Here is a 14520-nt window from a genome sequence, read left to right as displayed (position 1 = left end):
TGGTATTCTAATTAAGGAAGAAAAGAAAATGGATATGATTGGTCAGCCATCTCTGCCAGAACTCCCTTACACCATCATACCATGGTGGTGTGGAAAGACTGTTTAACTTGGAGTACATCATTTTACTTACTGTCAGTTCATTTTGAACCATATGTTGGTTATGTTATGGAGAACACCAAAGGAAAGCATGTTCATCATTTCTGTGGTCAATCATGCAGATATATTAGGAATTTACTATATCCTTTTTTCTTCTTTTCCATCCATTTGCTAGTCTTTTTTTTTTTTTTTTTTCCTTGATAAAGAAGCTCAAGAATCCATGCAAAACAGAGGGAGACGATGAGGAAGCCAAGCTCAGAAGTGGCCCTGCCATGTTTTAGTTCTGTGACTCTCAATCTGATGAGTGTAATGTACCACCTCCAGGCTGTGGGGAGGGTTCACAAGGCACTGTATATAAAAACACTTCGGCATAAGAGCAACTCCATAAAAAAAAATATGTTCCTTGATGCCTTCCTTCATTTGGACTGTGAAGGACAGTTGGTTCTAAATTCAGCCCCCAAATTCTGACTTCTTTGTTGGGTTCCCGCTCTAAGAAAATAGGAATGCTTTTGATATGGAAAATGTACCACCCAAAATTTGAGCACTTTGCCATTAGGATTTCTCATTGTTGTAGGAACTGGTGGAATCCCCTTGCTTAAGGATATGTGTAGGTGTAGAAGGAGATGCGTACAAAATTGAGTGAAATTGAACAAGTTCTTTTGCGTCCTCTGGGTCTCCTGGGGTGCCTGGCAATCCCATGGGTTGGCTGTTGAAGGAAAACACTTGGGTGACTCTAAAACTCTTAAAATGGGCTCCCTTGAACCAACAGCAGGGACATCCCCTGAGAAATGGTTAGAAATGCAAATGATCGCCCTCGCCCCCCAAGGCTCCCTGAATTAGAAATGTGTATTTTAGCAAGCCTTCCAGGTGGTTCTGGTGGAAGCTAACATTTGAGAACCACCGCTCTAAGTAAAGCACGTTTCTCTCCAACGAGGAGCCATTGACTCCCTGGCTTCGATCTCTGCTCAGGCAGAAGTGCTGCCAAATGTGCAGTTCCTTCTGACAAACCCAGTCTTTCCAGCTGGGCGAGGTCTTGCTTTGCAGACTATTTGCACACTGACTAAAGCTCTTACAATCCATCTGACACAGACTGACGTTATTGCCAAACCTCGCTGTTGGGAGTCACACTTTAAATAAAGGCCTTCAGCTATTTCATTTTCCTAAGCCAGTTTATTGTGTTCAGGATGCTTTTGTTTGGAGGAAATGTACCTCGTGTGGCTACACCCAGCGCACAATCACAGGGCACCTCTACCTGGGAATCTGTAAATGGAGCGAAGTTCCTAGCACATTCCACAGACCTGCCGGATAATAGCTGGGTAATGATCATCACTGACAAAGTTCTATTGGATTTGACTAATTACTTGTAAAAATTAACAAGTGAGGGCTTCCCTGGTGGCTCAGTGGTTAAGAGTCTGCCTGCCGATGCAGGGGACACGGGTTCGTGCCCCGGTCCGGGAAGATCCCGCGTGCCGCGGAGTGGCTGGGCCTGTGAGCCATGGCCTCTGGGCCTGCGCGTCCGGAGCCTGTGCTCCGCAACGGGAGAGACCACAACAGTGAGAGGCCTGCGTACCGCAAAAAAAATAAATAAATAATAAAAATAACAAGTGAAATGTGTTTGGGCTAAAATGAGCAATCTGCAGGGTTTTCACAGGTGGTGCCAATTTTCGCTTTTGTAGTGCCAGAAAGTATACTAAATATTTTCCCCTTACTATTGGTACGATTGGTGTTTGTTCTGAGCTATACAGTAGTTTTATTATGGAAGATGCCAAAGCATTTCTGTGCATGTGGCATTTCCACGTTCAGCCAGAGACAGATTGGGAAAGAGAGCCGTTTCTCCCTCATTCCCATCTGTCTGCTAATCCCCTTTGCTCAATGAAGAGCTTGCAAAGTCCAGCTTCTAAACACCAGGAGGAGACACAGCAGCCACCATGAAGGGGGGTTATTTTTACTCCTGGACTTGAACAGGCTTTGAAGAGAATTGGACGTGGTAAAGGACCAACTCACTCTCCTGCCTCACAGCAAGTCAGATCACCTATCAGGTGATATGGGGTTGATTTGGTAGGTTGTTAATTAATAATTAGCTGATTTGGTTTGATAAACGGAGTATTTCAGCAGGTAAGTTTTTAAGTCATCTGCCAAATTATTAGTTGCCTTGTGAGAAATTATGTTAGCGCCTTTTATATTGAAGGAATTATGGGAATACTGGTAGAAAAGATGCGTTTTCAGTGGTGGTGATGAGTAGGCTGCAGTTATAGAAGGCAACACAAGATGTGGGACTTCCCTGGTGGCTCAGTGGTTAAGAATCCACCTGCCACTGCAGGGGACACGGGTTCGAGCCCTGGTCCGGGAAGATCCCACATGCCACAGAGCAACTAAGCCCGTGCGCCACAACTACTGAGCCTGCGCTCTAGAGCCCGCGAGCCACAACTACTGAGTCCATGTGCCACAACTACTGAAGCCTGCACGCCTAGAGCCCATGCTCCACAACAAGAGAAGCCACCACAATGAGAAGCCCGCTCAAGGAAGAGTAGCCCCCGCTTGCCGCAGCTAGAGAAAGCCCGCACACAGCAACGAAGACCAAACGCAGCCAAAAAGAAATAAAGTAAATTTATTTTAAAAAAAAGAAAAAGTAATTATATGTAATACCGGGTTCTTGAAATACCAGGTTCTGGAACAGTTGCCCTATAAGGTAGGAACCATTACTATCTTCATTTTATAGATGAAGAAAAATGACTTCACCAAGTTAAATAACCTGTTCCAATCATAAATATAGCCAGAGAGTAGCAGAGCTGGATCAGGTTCCATATGTATCTGATACCACAGTCATGGCTTTAAAAAAAAAAGCAGATCGACTGAAGCCCGAATGCCTAGAGCCCATGCACCACAACTAGAGAAGCCACCACGATGAGAAGCCCGCGCACCGCAACAAAGAGTAGACCCCGCTCGCCGCAACTAGAGAAAGCCTGCGCGCAGCAACGGAGACCCAATGCAGCCAAAAATAATAAATAAAAATTTTTTTTAAAAAAGGCAACACAAGATGTCCAGCCAGGAAAGGTGTTCCACAAGAGTAGTCACTGCCTCTGTTGAGTTAAGGATTCAGTCTTTAAGATGGACATCAGCATACCGAGGTACTTATTTACCACCTAAATATCTCTAGAGCTCTCCATCACTGCCTCCCCCTTAGTCCAATCATGTGTTGGGACTCCTTTATCCTCCAGTCTTAAAATGGCATGGAACCTCTCCATTCCAATCTCCAGGTGTGGCCCTTGCCCAAGATGGGGTAAACAGGAGCCTTCTGTAAGGAAGTGGAATTGAGCAAAGCTAGTCAGTCTAGGGTGGACTCTGGAACGGGGCTTGTGTAAACTCAAGTCCTGTGGGGAACAGATCTGCAGAGAGGAAAGAATAGAGCAAAGGTAGGAGGACACCAGGCTTAGGGAGATGGGAAATCTCTTACTAATCACCTTCCATTGGAAGTTTCCATTTCCTCAAGAGGCCCTACCATACTGCTGGGTTTTTTGAGAAGACACTACATCTTTATAATAATTTACCTTTTTTTCCCCTGAAACCAAGCTAGCTTAAATCGCATTTTATCCCTTGCGGCCTTCTTTCTTAGACCAGTTATAAGTGGGGGGCTCCCCAGGTTTGGTCTCACTCTACAAGCCGACAGTGTTGCCCTACCTCTTAAAATGGAAGGAATGCCAGGAAGATGTGGCTTGTTCCATTTGGAGTATACCAGGCTGGACAATGTGCCTATTGCTGTGTATTCCTATTATTTATTGTCACTGAGGGCCAAATGCTCTGTCTCCTCTCGTTTAATTACCATGAGGATTCGGAGAGGTTTTGTCAACTTGCTCAGGAACACGGGGATGGGAAAGGACAGAGCCATGACTGGGGGTTCAGATCTACCTGGCCATGCTGCAGAGAAGGTACAGGGAAAACTCCAGCCTGGGTCAGCCTTGGACGGTAGCAGAGAGACCTTCCTTGTTCAAGGTACCAGTTCAGAAGATGACTGCTCTGGGCAGTGAAGAGAGGGGTGTGTGAGTGATGAGGGGTGACTGAGAGGAAGGTCAGTGGAGCTGAAATCAGACTCTTTGTGATCAAGCATCCACAGTGATGCATTTTATTTTTTTAATTTATTTTATTGAAGTACGGTTGATTTACGATGTATGTTGTGTTAATTTCTACTGTGCAGCACAGTGATTCGGTTTTACGTATATATCCATTCTTCTTCACATTCTTTTCCATCATGGCTTATCACAGGATATAGTTCCCTGTGCTGTGCAGTAGGACCTTGTTGTTTATCCACATAGTGATTCATTTTATATTAGCATTTGTCCCTAATGTTCTGTAACCATAATGGGAGCTGTGAGAATGACAAAGTGATGTTTCCCCAAGGTTTTTCCACCAGTCATTTTTTGACCTGGGAGGCAAAGCCCATTCCCCAAGATACAGGGACGGGGCCTGCTGCTTTATATACCTGGCCCTTACCTGGTGAGGCATATGGGGCACGAATCTCCCGAGGACATAATGGTGTGCCAGTCTCTGATGGGCTCATCGCCAGCTTCTAATCCCCAACTAACTCATGATCTGGGCTTGTATTTCTTCTCAGAGAGAGTGCCAGTAACTTGTGGGCTGCCTTCAAAACCCGGAACCATTGCTTCCCATCCTGAGACTTGGCTTCCTGCCAGGTGCCTCTAGGGAGGGGTCGCAGGGCCCTGGGCCCCAAAAGCTGGCTGGTCTACAGCAAGAAGTCTGTTTATGTTTACCTTTGGGATTTGATCAAGAGGATGATACACACACGATGGTGAATGGTTACGATCATTTGTTACGAAAACAAGGATAGCTTTCACATTTTTTATTAAGGCTTTGTTATCACAAAACCTTCTTCCTCCCTCTTCTAACAATTATGATTTCGTTTCTGGAAATCAAAGTAGACAGAGCTTTCGCAGCTCTTCACGCCAGCATTCCCAAAACGTGTGGTCATATCCAAGGCTCCCCAAACTGAAGGGAATGTGACCAAGTTTGTGGAGCCTAACCAATATGTTGAATGTAGAGCCCCAAGTCTTCTGTCTTCTCCATTTTGTTGAATGAATGCCTTGTTTCACAAGAGTCGGTCATGATGCTGAGAGACAGTTGAAAAGTATTTTCCATGATGTCATCTGACCTTGTGGGATTTTTTTTTGGCCTCTCCTATATAAAGCATACCTTCTGTTTCGGCCAGTTTTTCCCCCTAGTTTTACATGCAGCTGGATGCTAGAATGTCTGTTTTCTTTTCTCAGGCAGAATTAGATGTTTGGTGCTTTCCCAAATAGTCGTTAGAGTTGAATGAGCCTCAGAAATTGTAAGAATATGTCCTAACATCTGTAAACAGGAGCATTCTAGGATGTACAAAAAAAGTCACGTTAATGACAGTTTTTAATTACACGCTCTGTATCCCGAATTCAGTGACTTTTTTTTTTTTGGGGGACCGATCTGAGCTGCTGCCTGTTCTTACAAAAAGCTTAAAACCTAGAGGGCTTTTAATGTAGGTGGAGGCTGAGGGACCCAAGAATTCTCCGCGCGCCAAAGACTGGTGTTGACTCCAGCGCCAGGGCAGGCGCTGACACATCGCTTTGGCTAGGAAGGCAGGTTACATGCTGGAGACTCACAGAGAAAATGGTAAAGCCAGCTCTCGGGGGAGCCTGCCGAGAAAGCCCTACCCTCCGGGTTCACCAGCATGTTTGCCAAAATCTCTTTTTCTAGGAAAGTTTGCTAGCTTTATTTTTCCCTTACAGAGAGAGGAAAAGCCCCAAGACATGGGTGATTTGTGGGACTCTTTCTTCAAGGATGAATTTCTCTGCTTGCAGTGAGAAACTCATATGCCGTCGAGTTTCACGAAGGACGGGGACAGCGGGAAGCAGATGTGTCCTGTTGTGGGAATCATCTCCCCAAGATGTGGGAGTGGGCAGGTGGTTTGAGTAATGGGCGAGTTACCTGTGTGCTTTCCATCCTTCAGGTTCACCAGTACTATAGCTGTCTCCCAGAAGAGAAAGTTCCCTACGTCAACAGTCCTGGAGAGAAACTTCGAATCAAGCAGCTATTACACCAGCTGCCGCCACATGACAATGAGGTAAGGGGCTAGAGGGGCCTTCGTAAGACTTTTCTTAGAACCTTCTTAGAACTTTCTGTGAACTGTTAACCTTTTTCATAATCAGAATGCTCATTATCAGTGAGATCCCCAGCGAAAAAGTCTGGCAGTTTAGGTCTTAGCTTCCTTAATTAGAGCTAAAAGAAACTGTCGGACACCTTCTTGGGAGGGTTACCGAAAAGCAGAATCTCATTATGGACTGGATTCGCCTCTGTGCCTGGCACTACTAGCTATTTGAGGTAACCGGGGAGCACTAAAATTTAAAAGTTCAAGTCCAGGTTTTGTTAGTTGAAGGACGTGCGATGCTGGTTGCCTGAGCCTGTTAGATGATTGAGATTCCCTGAGCAGTTCAAGTCCGGCACACACTTTGAGAGTCTCTTGAATTTTCAGCATCATTTCTTAGTAAATGAGTATGTAAGTTTTCCATCTTACACTGTAGTAGAAGTTACATGTCCCGATTTGCAGCTGTGAACATTTGTGTTTTTGTCGTTTCCAGTCCAACTTGGCAAGGTCACCCCTTATACTCGAAAGTATGACTCGCAGGCCGTCCTTTTTTCTGAACTCAGATACAGGGCACTATAAGCAGGCATTCATCGTCTTTGAACTCAGATTGATCCTAAAGGGAAATTTGTAAATACGCTTTTAAAAGATCATCATGCTTGGGGGGTTTAGATTTGCAAACTAGAAATTAATTCTCAAGTATCTGGTTTTTAAAAATAGTGATCCTACAGAATCGCATTGTCTGCTTAACTCTGATTGTGATTTAAAGAAAAACACAACTTTAAGTTGAAAGGAGAAATTTAAAACCCCTTCAGAGAGCTGCACCCCAGCTTTTTACCAACTGCCCCCACCCACAAGCTCAGTCCCTGAGGAAATGAGTGAGTACTTTTTTAGTCTTTATCTTCCCACATTTGAATAAAAGGAATAAATCAAGAGCCTCAAAAGTGAATTTGAATAAGTAGAGCCAAAGCTTAAAAACTGAAGCAACTCCCTAGAAAGACAGTCACAGTTCCCTTTCCTATTGTTTATTTCAGACTTCAGAAAACACATTTAAAAAAATAAATAAATAAATAAAAGGAAAACACATTTAAATAATGCTTTCTCCTTTAAAGAGGAGAGCAAGCATTGTAACCAGATGACCAGTTAACTAATTTGGAATTGAAAGTGTGGGTTTTTACAAGCAGGAGGGGTGTGCCTTTCTTTCAGAGCATGTCCCTAAATTGTCAGTAGTGTAACCATATATTCTGGGCTGTTCAGGTCATTGCAGTTCTTTCTCCACATGAAGACTTTTTTTTTTTTTTTTTTAAACATTTTTTTACTCAATAGAGGGAAGTGATCTGCTCTTTTCTGCTTTTGAATGATTAATTCTGTTTATGGTTAACTGTGGTTTCATGAAAAGAGACCCTTCAAATTTCGTCTTCCTGTTGGTGAGAATTGCTTACATGTGACCCAGTAGACAGATTTGCCCATTTGACATGGCCTTTTTAAGGACAGATGGTGAATCTAAAGTAAATATTTGATCATTCTCTTTTTCACCCAGATTAGACAATTTTGACGTATACAGCTGCAGTGGTTTTCAAACTAGTCCTGGTTCAAAGGTTTCCCTTTAACCATCTGTAGGACAGATCGTCGGGGCAAGTCGGTTAAACTTGGTGATGCTCAGATTATTCTAAAGTAAGATGGGGTGGGATTAGAACCATGTTTCCCGAAGTGTAGCAGATCCGTGACGACTTTGGTTGGTACATGGCCATGGCAATAAATAATATTGAACCGCATAATGAGAGACTCACTACCTTTTCAGTTGCATTTCATTGCTTGTGACTGAGTTGTCAAGGGGGAAATTTTAGTTTGGGGGGAGCAGGTATCTCACACCTCTCCAACTCCTGCTACTTGCCATTTTTAAGTAACAGCGTTAAGAACCTCCGTTTCAGAATCTCCGACAACCAAAAGTAGTCAGCTAGAATCCAGCAATGTGGTTTTGTCTTCAGTCTCGTATTTAGTTTTATGGTCGCTCTGTTTTTTCACAAGTGATATTGCTTTTCTATTTTTAGTCATAATATACTTTCTTTTCAAGTAAATGTATTCAAGTAAAAAACAGTGAGTCCGTTTTTAAAACAGTGTTAAGTAAACAATAGTTCAAGATTATAGCAAAATTCCCAAGGTGTGCATAAATAAAAGAGAGAATGGGAAATAGCAGATTTGAATATCTTTAATGTCCCTCCCTTAATTCTGTGAGTTTCCGTGTCGGACAAGAAGGAAAATATCTTATGCAAGTTGATGCATTAACCAAAGCCCAGCGGGTAGTCCTCTCCCTCCTACACACAGATAAACACGCGCAGGGACTCCCGTGAAGTAACACAGATAGCGCTGGGCCAACTCCTCAGTTTCACGCCTTTGGTTCCCATCTCATTTTGGGAAACAGAAGCTGTGAGCACGTTGACCGCTATTCTGGCTCGTTGGCCCGGAGCCATTCTTTGGCGTCAAGGATCGTTTCCATGGGCACATGGAGGTGAAAGTATCACGATCAATTTGAAGATACAGATCACTTTGAAAGGAGGAGGAAGTCCCCGATCTTGACTAGCAGCAAAGCTATCCCAGATGGTATGGCTCTTAGTGTGGTAAGCAGAGTGCGTCAGTGAGGCTGTGACCATTCATTGGCCTGCCCAAGAATGGGGCTCTGGAGTTTGGAGCCTTGAGGAAGCCCTTTTGATGGTCAGCAATCTCAGGAAGGGACTCACTGAAATAGCCCCCAGCCTGGTGGTGTTCAAGTGCCCACAAGGACTGTGAAACCGAATGGGAGTGTGTTTAGTGAGCACAGCCTGAGGCCTGGGCTTCAGGAACCCTCAGGAGCAAGGGTGACCCCTGCGTGCCATCCTCTGTGTCTGTCCAGGTTCGCTATTGCAACTCCCTGGATGAGGAAGAGAAGAGGGAGCTGAAGCTCTTCAGCAACCAGCGGAAACGTGAAAACCTGGGTCGTGGCAATGTCAGGCCCTTCCCGGTCACCATGACAGGAGCGATCTGTGAACAGGTGAGCGTGGATTGCGAGGCGTGCCGAGGGGATTGCTCTGGCATCCTTTCACTCATTCATTCAACAGTTATTTTACTGAGAACCTACTTTGTAGGCCTGGGGGATACAGCCGTGAACAGAAGATTTGAAAGCTTGATCTTGCCCTTGTAAGGAGTTCCGTTCTAGGGGAGAAGTCAGACAGGAACATAAATAAGATAGAAAAAATTCAGTGGGGAAGGGGGTTAGTGTTGGCAGTGTGCAGTGGTTGCAATTTTCAGTAAAGTGACGGGGAAGGCCCCGCAAAGACATGCAGGAACTGAGGGGGAGTGAGTCATGCAGATGGTGGAACGGAGCGGGGGCGGCTAAGGGAACAACAAGTTCAAAGGCCCTGTGGCAGGAGCCATTTCTGTTCTGTTTGAGGGACAGCAGGTTGGCAGGTGTGGCAGGGCAGAGGGGATGAAGACGAGAATGAGTGGATGAAGTCATGTTTCACAGAGGGTTGGGTAAGCCACTGGAAGGAGATAGGGAGCCATTGGAAGGATCTGAGCAGAGGCATGGCATGATGGAATTACATCTCAAAATGAGTCCTTTAGAAAGTGGAATTTGCCTGGACCATGGGTCAGCCTCTTTCCCAGGGTCATCCCAGGACCAGTGCCATTTAAGCAGGTGGTAAATGGTCACCTCCTTGGATTTGAGGGTTCTTTAGCACGGTGCACGAAGCCCCCTGCATTCTTTCTAGGACCTCAGTGAGTCGCAAGTCTGGATTTGTTTTTTTCTTCGACTGTCCTGTAGAGTGCTCCGGGCATGGTGGAGGAGGGTTTTCAAGAAAGCAGGGTGGGAATTCAGCCTGCCTGGGTTCACCCTGCCCCGCCTCTTGACCTCCAAAAGCCTTCTGGTGCAGATGGTCATATTTTGGACACATCTCTTAGGCCTGCTGCTAAGAGTGTAGCCCCATCTAACTCCTTAAGCGCTTTGGGGAGCCATTCACATACTGAAAATATGTGAACTGGATTGAGGAAGAGAAGGCAAGATACTACCTGAGCGGAGGGGATACCATTTGGGGGCCCTTTTTGGGGATTTCAGAGGGATAGTGTGGGAAGGCTCAGGTGCATGGAATGGAGATGCTACTTAACAGGGGAGCCAGAGGACCACAGATTTGGCAGTGGGATGGGATCTTCATCCTTGACACCTGCCCCTGAGATGTAGGTGGTCAGAGGTTAAGATGCGAGATTCTGTGTGCTCAGTTCAGGGCCTCTGCCACTCTCGGGTCATTCTTCACCAGTCCAGGCGGACTTCCCTAAGACAGTGGGAAGGTTGGGTGTTTCATGGGCAGGTGTCAAGAGTGGCATGGAAGAGTGACGAGAGCCTGGAGGCAGAAAGACATAAGATTGACTCAGGTTTCTGCCAGATGGCAGTGACCATGTTACTTTTCCTAATGGTTTTGCTGCAAAATGAGGCTAACAAATGCCTAGGTCGTAGAATCACGGTGAGGATTCAGTGGGATTCCGTGTTGTTAAAGTAATTAAACAAGGAGGCCATTGGACTGGGGTGGCTCTAATGCCTCGGTAGCCTGTATCAGCAGACCAAAACCTAAACCAGTCAGGGTAGTGGAATCCAAGAAAGTGAAACTGAACAACCAATTGCAAACAGCCAACCAGGCTTTCCCAAATAAGGGGACTGCTTAATCTCTAGTCCCTGAAATACTTTCCGCACTTTGCTTCCACGTCTTCTCTATAAAAATCTCTCCCCGGGTTCGTGACCTTGGAGCACTCCCAACAACCTTTAGTTTGATGCTTGTAGCCCAATTCGAATCAGTGTTGGAGCAAATAAACTGGAAAACTTGAGTGTGCCTCACTTTCTCTTTTAGAAGTATGCATACCTCAGCTACCAACGTTAGCACAAAAGGCAGGGGTAGCACTTTGCATAACGTAGTGTCTTTCTGATGTCTGGTCACTCGCATGAATGAGGCCCCCGAGACTATTCCATGAGACCTTGACTTTCTTTTCTATGAAGCATCACAACCCTTCTGATGGCCAAGGTGTGGGAACAGTTTGGAGGTCGCTTTTTTCCTCCTTGGACATTGCCCCCAGCCACTCATGTGGAGTCATAGTGCTGGACCCTCAGGCTGGGAACCTCAGGCCAACACCGTGGTCAGCAGAGAGCACCATCCCCCCCCCCCCCCCGGACCTGTTACCTCACACTTTACTCCTCCCTCAAAGACTGCACCGTATTCATTTTATCCCAAGCGCAACTGGAAGCGTGGGTCATCAGGGACTTTTTGCCTTGTTCCTTTCTGGGTAGGGGAAGGAAATGAGTGAGAAGCTCAGGAAGGGGAGAAAGAAGAAGCCCTTTTCATAGTCTGGCTTTAGGAGTGGTACCTTTTCAATCGGGACTGTGTAAAAAGATGGTAGGTAAAAAAAGCATCCCTGAAAGGCTTCTAGAGAAGATGGTTATAAGTGGGCATACCTTTATGAACCCACTCCCTACCTTCCAAAGTGCAGACCTCCAGGTCCTCCCAGAGTCCCTCTAAACCCCCTCCCCACTCACGCATCACCCAAACCCCACACAGCCTACTCTTTCTAGCAGTAGTCCTGGCTGGGCCTCTGGAGGGAGTTGGCAGTATCTAAAAGATAATGAGACCTCCTGCTGGCAGACTTTTCCTTTCTCTCCCACCTTTGGGATTGCTTATTTTCTCAGTGACAGGGTCTTCCTCGTGTTGGCCCTAGGAGGGGCAGTGGGGGAAGGACAAGAAAACCCTGCCTGCCTGTGTGTAGAGCAGGTAGCACAGAAACTGATTTGCAAGTAAGCACTCAGTCACCAGCTAGTGATGCCGGTGTGGTCGTGTATCCTTCCTGCGTGGCGCTGAGAGACGGGGCGCCGGCGTTCCTCTTCCTGACGTTTCTGTTCGCCTTGCAGTGCGGAGGCCAGATCAACGGCGGGGACATTGCTGTGTTTGCGTCGCGCGCCGGACATGGTGTTTGCTGGCACCCACCCTGCTTTATCTGCACTGTCTGCAACGAGCTCCTGGTGGATTTGATCTACTTTTACCAAGATGGGAAGATATACTGTGGCAGGCACCACGCGGAGTGCCTGAAGCCGCGCTGCGCTGCCTGCGACGAGGTCAGAGTCCGCCCCGCTCCCTGGGTTGCACCATAGCCAGCACGTTGTCCTGTGGTTCCTGCATGGAAGAAAACCATAGGCCACTCCCCTCCCTTCTTATATTAACCCTTTCAAAAATGAAGCCACACCATCCCTCGTTGCTAGAATGTCCAGGACTGTGACCTGCTTTACTGAATGTGACAGTCTCATGGGCCGCTAGGTGGAAGACAGTTTCTAGGGCTGAGGACATTTCCAGGGGCACTAGGTCAGTTCAGAACTCTAAAAAAAAAAAGGCTTTGTGCAACTTGAGATTTCAGCCCAAATCCCAGGAAGTAGTTGTCATCAGTAATAGTGTGTCGTTTATCTTAAAATCTTGGGTTTCCTGAGATTTGATGGGACAGTTTGGTTTGAGAAGACAAGAAAATGGGTAGCATGATTTGATTCTCCCACAATTTACAAAAGGCTACTCCATCTGGATACCTGTGCCCCACACTCTTAAGAGGTACTTGAATTTGCTTTTCCGAGTAAGAAAGCAGTCCGGACACAAGGTTCGTACCTGGTGTTTTCTCCCAGCAGAAGCACACCTAGGTGTGATCTGGGAGCTGAAAGATAGAAAACCTGGTTTAACTTAAAAGTTGGGGTCAGAAAGGAGAATGTTCTAAACCTGACTGATTTTATGGGACATATTAGGAGAAAGATCTTGGACAGGGGTTTCTTCGTGCATAAAGTAGGTTTTTGGTTCTTTCTGACCCTATAACCAGCAATGTGGGACCCTGAAAATAACACTCCTCTTTTTCATCCAGAGTCCACTATTACCATGGGCATCTCTTCCTTAAAAGCCGCCAATCAGAGACTCACTCTTCTAGAAGGAAGTCAATTGGCCTTATCTAACCTGGATTCTAATGCTACCAGTGATATTCAGAAGGGACCCTCTGGGCAGGTAGTTGGTCCAGTTCTAGTGATTCTGGGCAGCCCCTTTTCCTGCCTGCCTCAGTTTCCACATCTGGAAATTGGTGCTCATGATACTTAATAATATTATCTAATGGCAAATAGAATAGGATGATTAAAGTGGTTTGAAATTTTTGCTTATTGCGATCTTATTCATACAGCATAAGATTTACCCTTTTAACGTGTACAATTCAGTGGTTTTTAGTGTATTCACAGAGTTGGACAACCATCACTACTGCCTAATTCCAGATCATTTTCATCACCGAAAAAGTAACACCAGGTCCATTAGCAGTCACTCCCCTTTTCCCCTCCCTCTAGCCCCTGGCAACCAGTAATCTAGTCTCTGTCCCCATGAATTTACATATTCCAGACACTTCATATAAGTGGATCAATGCAGCATATGACCTTTTGTGTCTGGCTTTGTTCACTTAGCACAGTGTTTTTGCGGTTAACCCGAGTTCCAGCATGTATCAGTACTTTCCTTTTCATGGCTGAATAATAACCAGTTGTGTGTATGTATCACATTTTGTCTAGCCATTTATTAATTGATAGACATTTACATTGTTCTCACTTTTTGACTATTATGTACAATGCTGCTATGAATATTGATATACGAGTTTTTGTGTGGACATATATTTTCTGTTCTCTTGAGTATATACCTAGGAGTAGAATTGATGGCTCATATGGTAGTTCTATGTTTAACTTTTTGAGGGAATCTAAACTGTTGTCAAGAGGAGCTGCACCATTTTACATTCCCACTATCAATGAATGAAGATTCCAATTTCTCACATTCTCCTCAATTCTTTTCTTTTTTTTTTAACATCTTTATTGGGGTATAATTGCTTTACAATGGTGTGTTAGTTTCTGCTTTATAACAAAGTGAATCAGTTATACATATACATATGTTCCCATATCTCTTCCCTCTTGCGTCTCCCTCCCTCCCACCCTCCCTATCCCACCCCTCCAGGCAGTCACAAAGCACCAAGCTGATCTCCCTGTGCTATGCGGCTGCTTCCCAATAGCTATCTGCCTTACGTTTGGTAGTGTATATATGTCCATGCCTCTCTCTCGCTTTGTCACAGCTTACCCTTCCCGCTCCCCATATCCTCAAGTCCATTCTCTAGTAGGTCTGTGTCTTTATTCCTGTCTTACCCCTAGGTCCTTCATGACATTTTTTTTTTCTTAAATTCCATATATATGTGTTAGCAAATGGTATTTGTCTTTCTCTTTCTGACTTACTTCA

The 14520-nt window shown here is 45.4% G+C and overlaps 1 protein-coding gene across 1 annotated transcript in view; it reads left to right on the top strand.

The window, feature by feature from the left end:
- The window catches only part of PRICKLE2 (prickle planar cell polarity protein 2), a 103077-nt gene that overhangs the window by 31757 nt on the left and 56800 nt on the right, over positions 1-14520 (top strand). Inside the window, exons 2-4 of the mRNA XM_022572644.2 lie at positions 6092-6205; positions 9114-9251; positions 12147-12350. Coding sequence (XP_022428352.1) covers positions 6092-6205; positions 9114-9251; positions 12147-12350 — 456 coding nt within the window. The remainder of the gene's footprint in view (positions 1-6091; positions 6206-9113; positions 9252-12146; positions 12351-14520) is intronic.

Source organism: Delphinapterus leucas, chromosome 10, assembly GCF_059928025.1.
Source record: "Delphinapterus leucas isolate spDelLeu-1000000601 "Yukka" chromosome 10, BTC_Dleu_Yukka2, whole genome shotgun sequence".
Taxonomy (NCBI): domain Eukaryota; kingdom Metazoa; phylum Chordata; class Mammalia; order Artiodactyla; family Monodontidae; genus Delphinapterus; species Delphinapterus leucas.
Note: the sequence above shows the minus strand (reverse complement) of the source record. Positions and strands in the feature narration are given on the sequence as shown.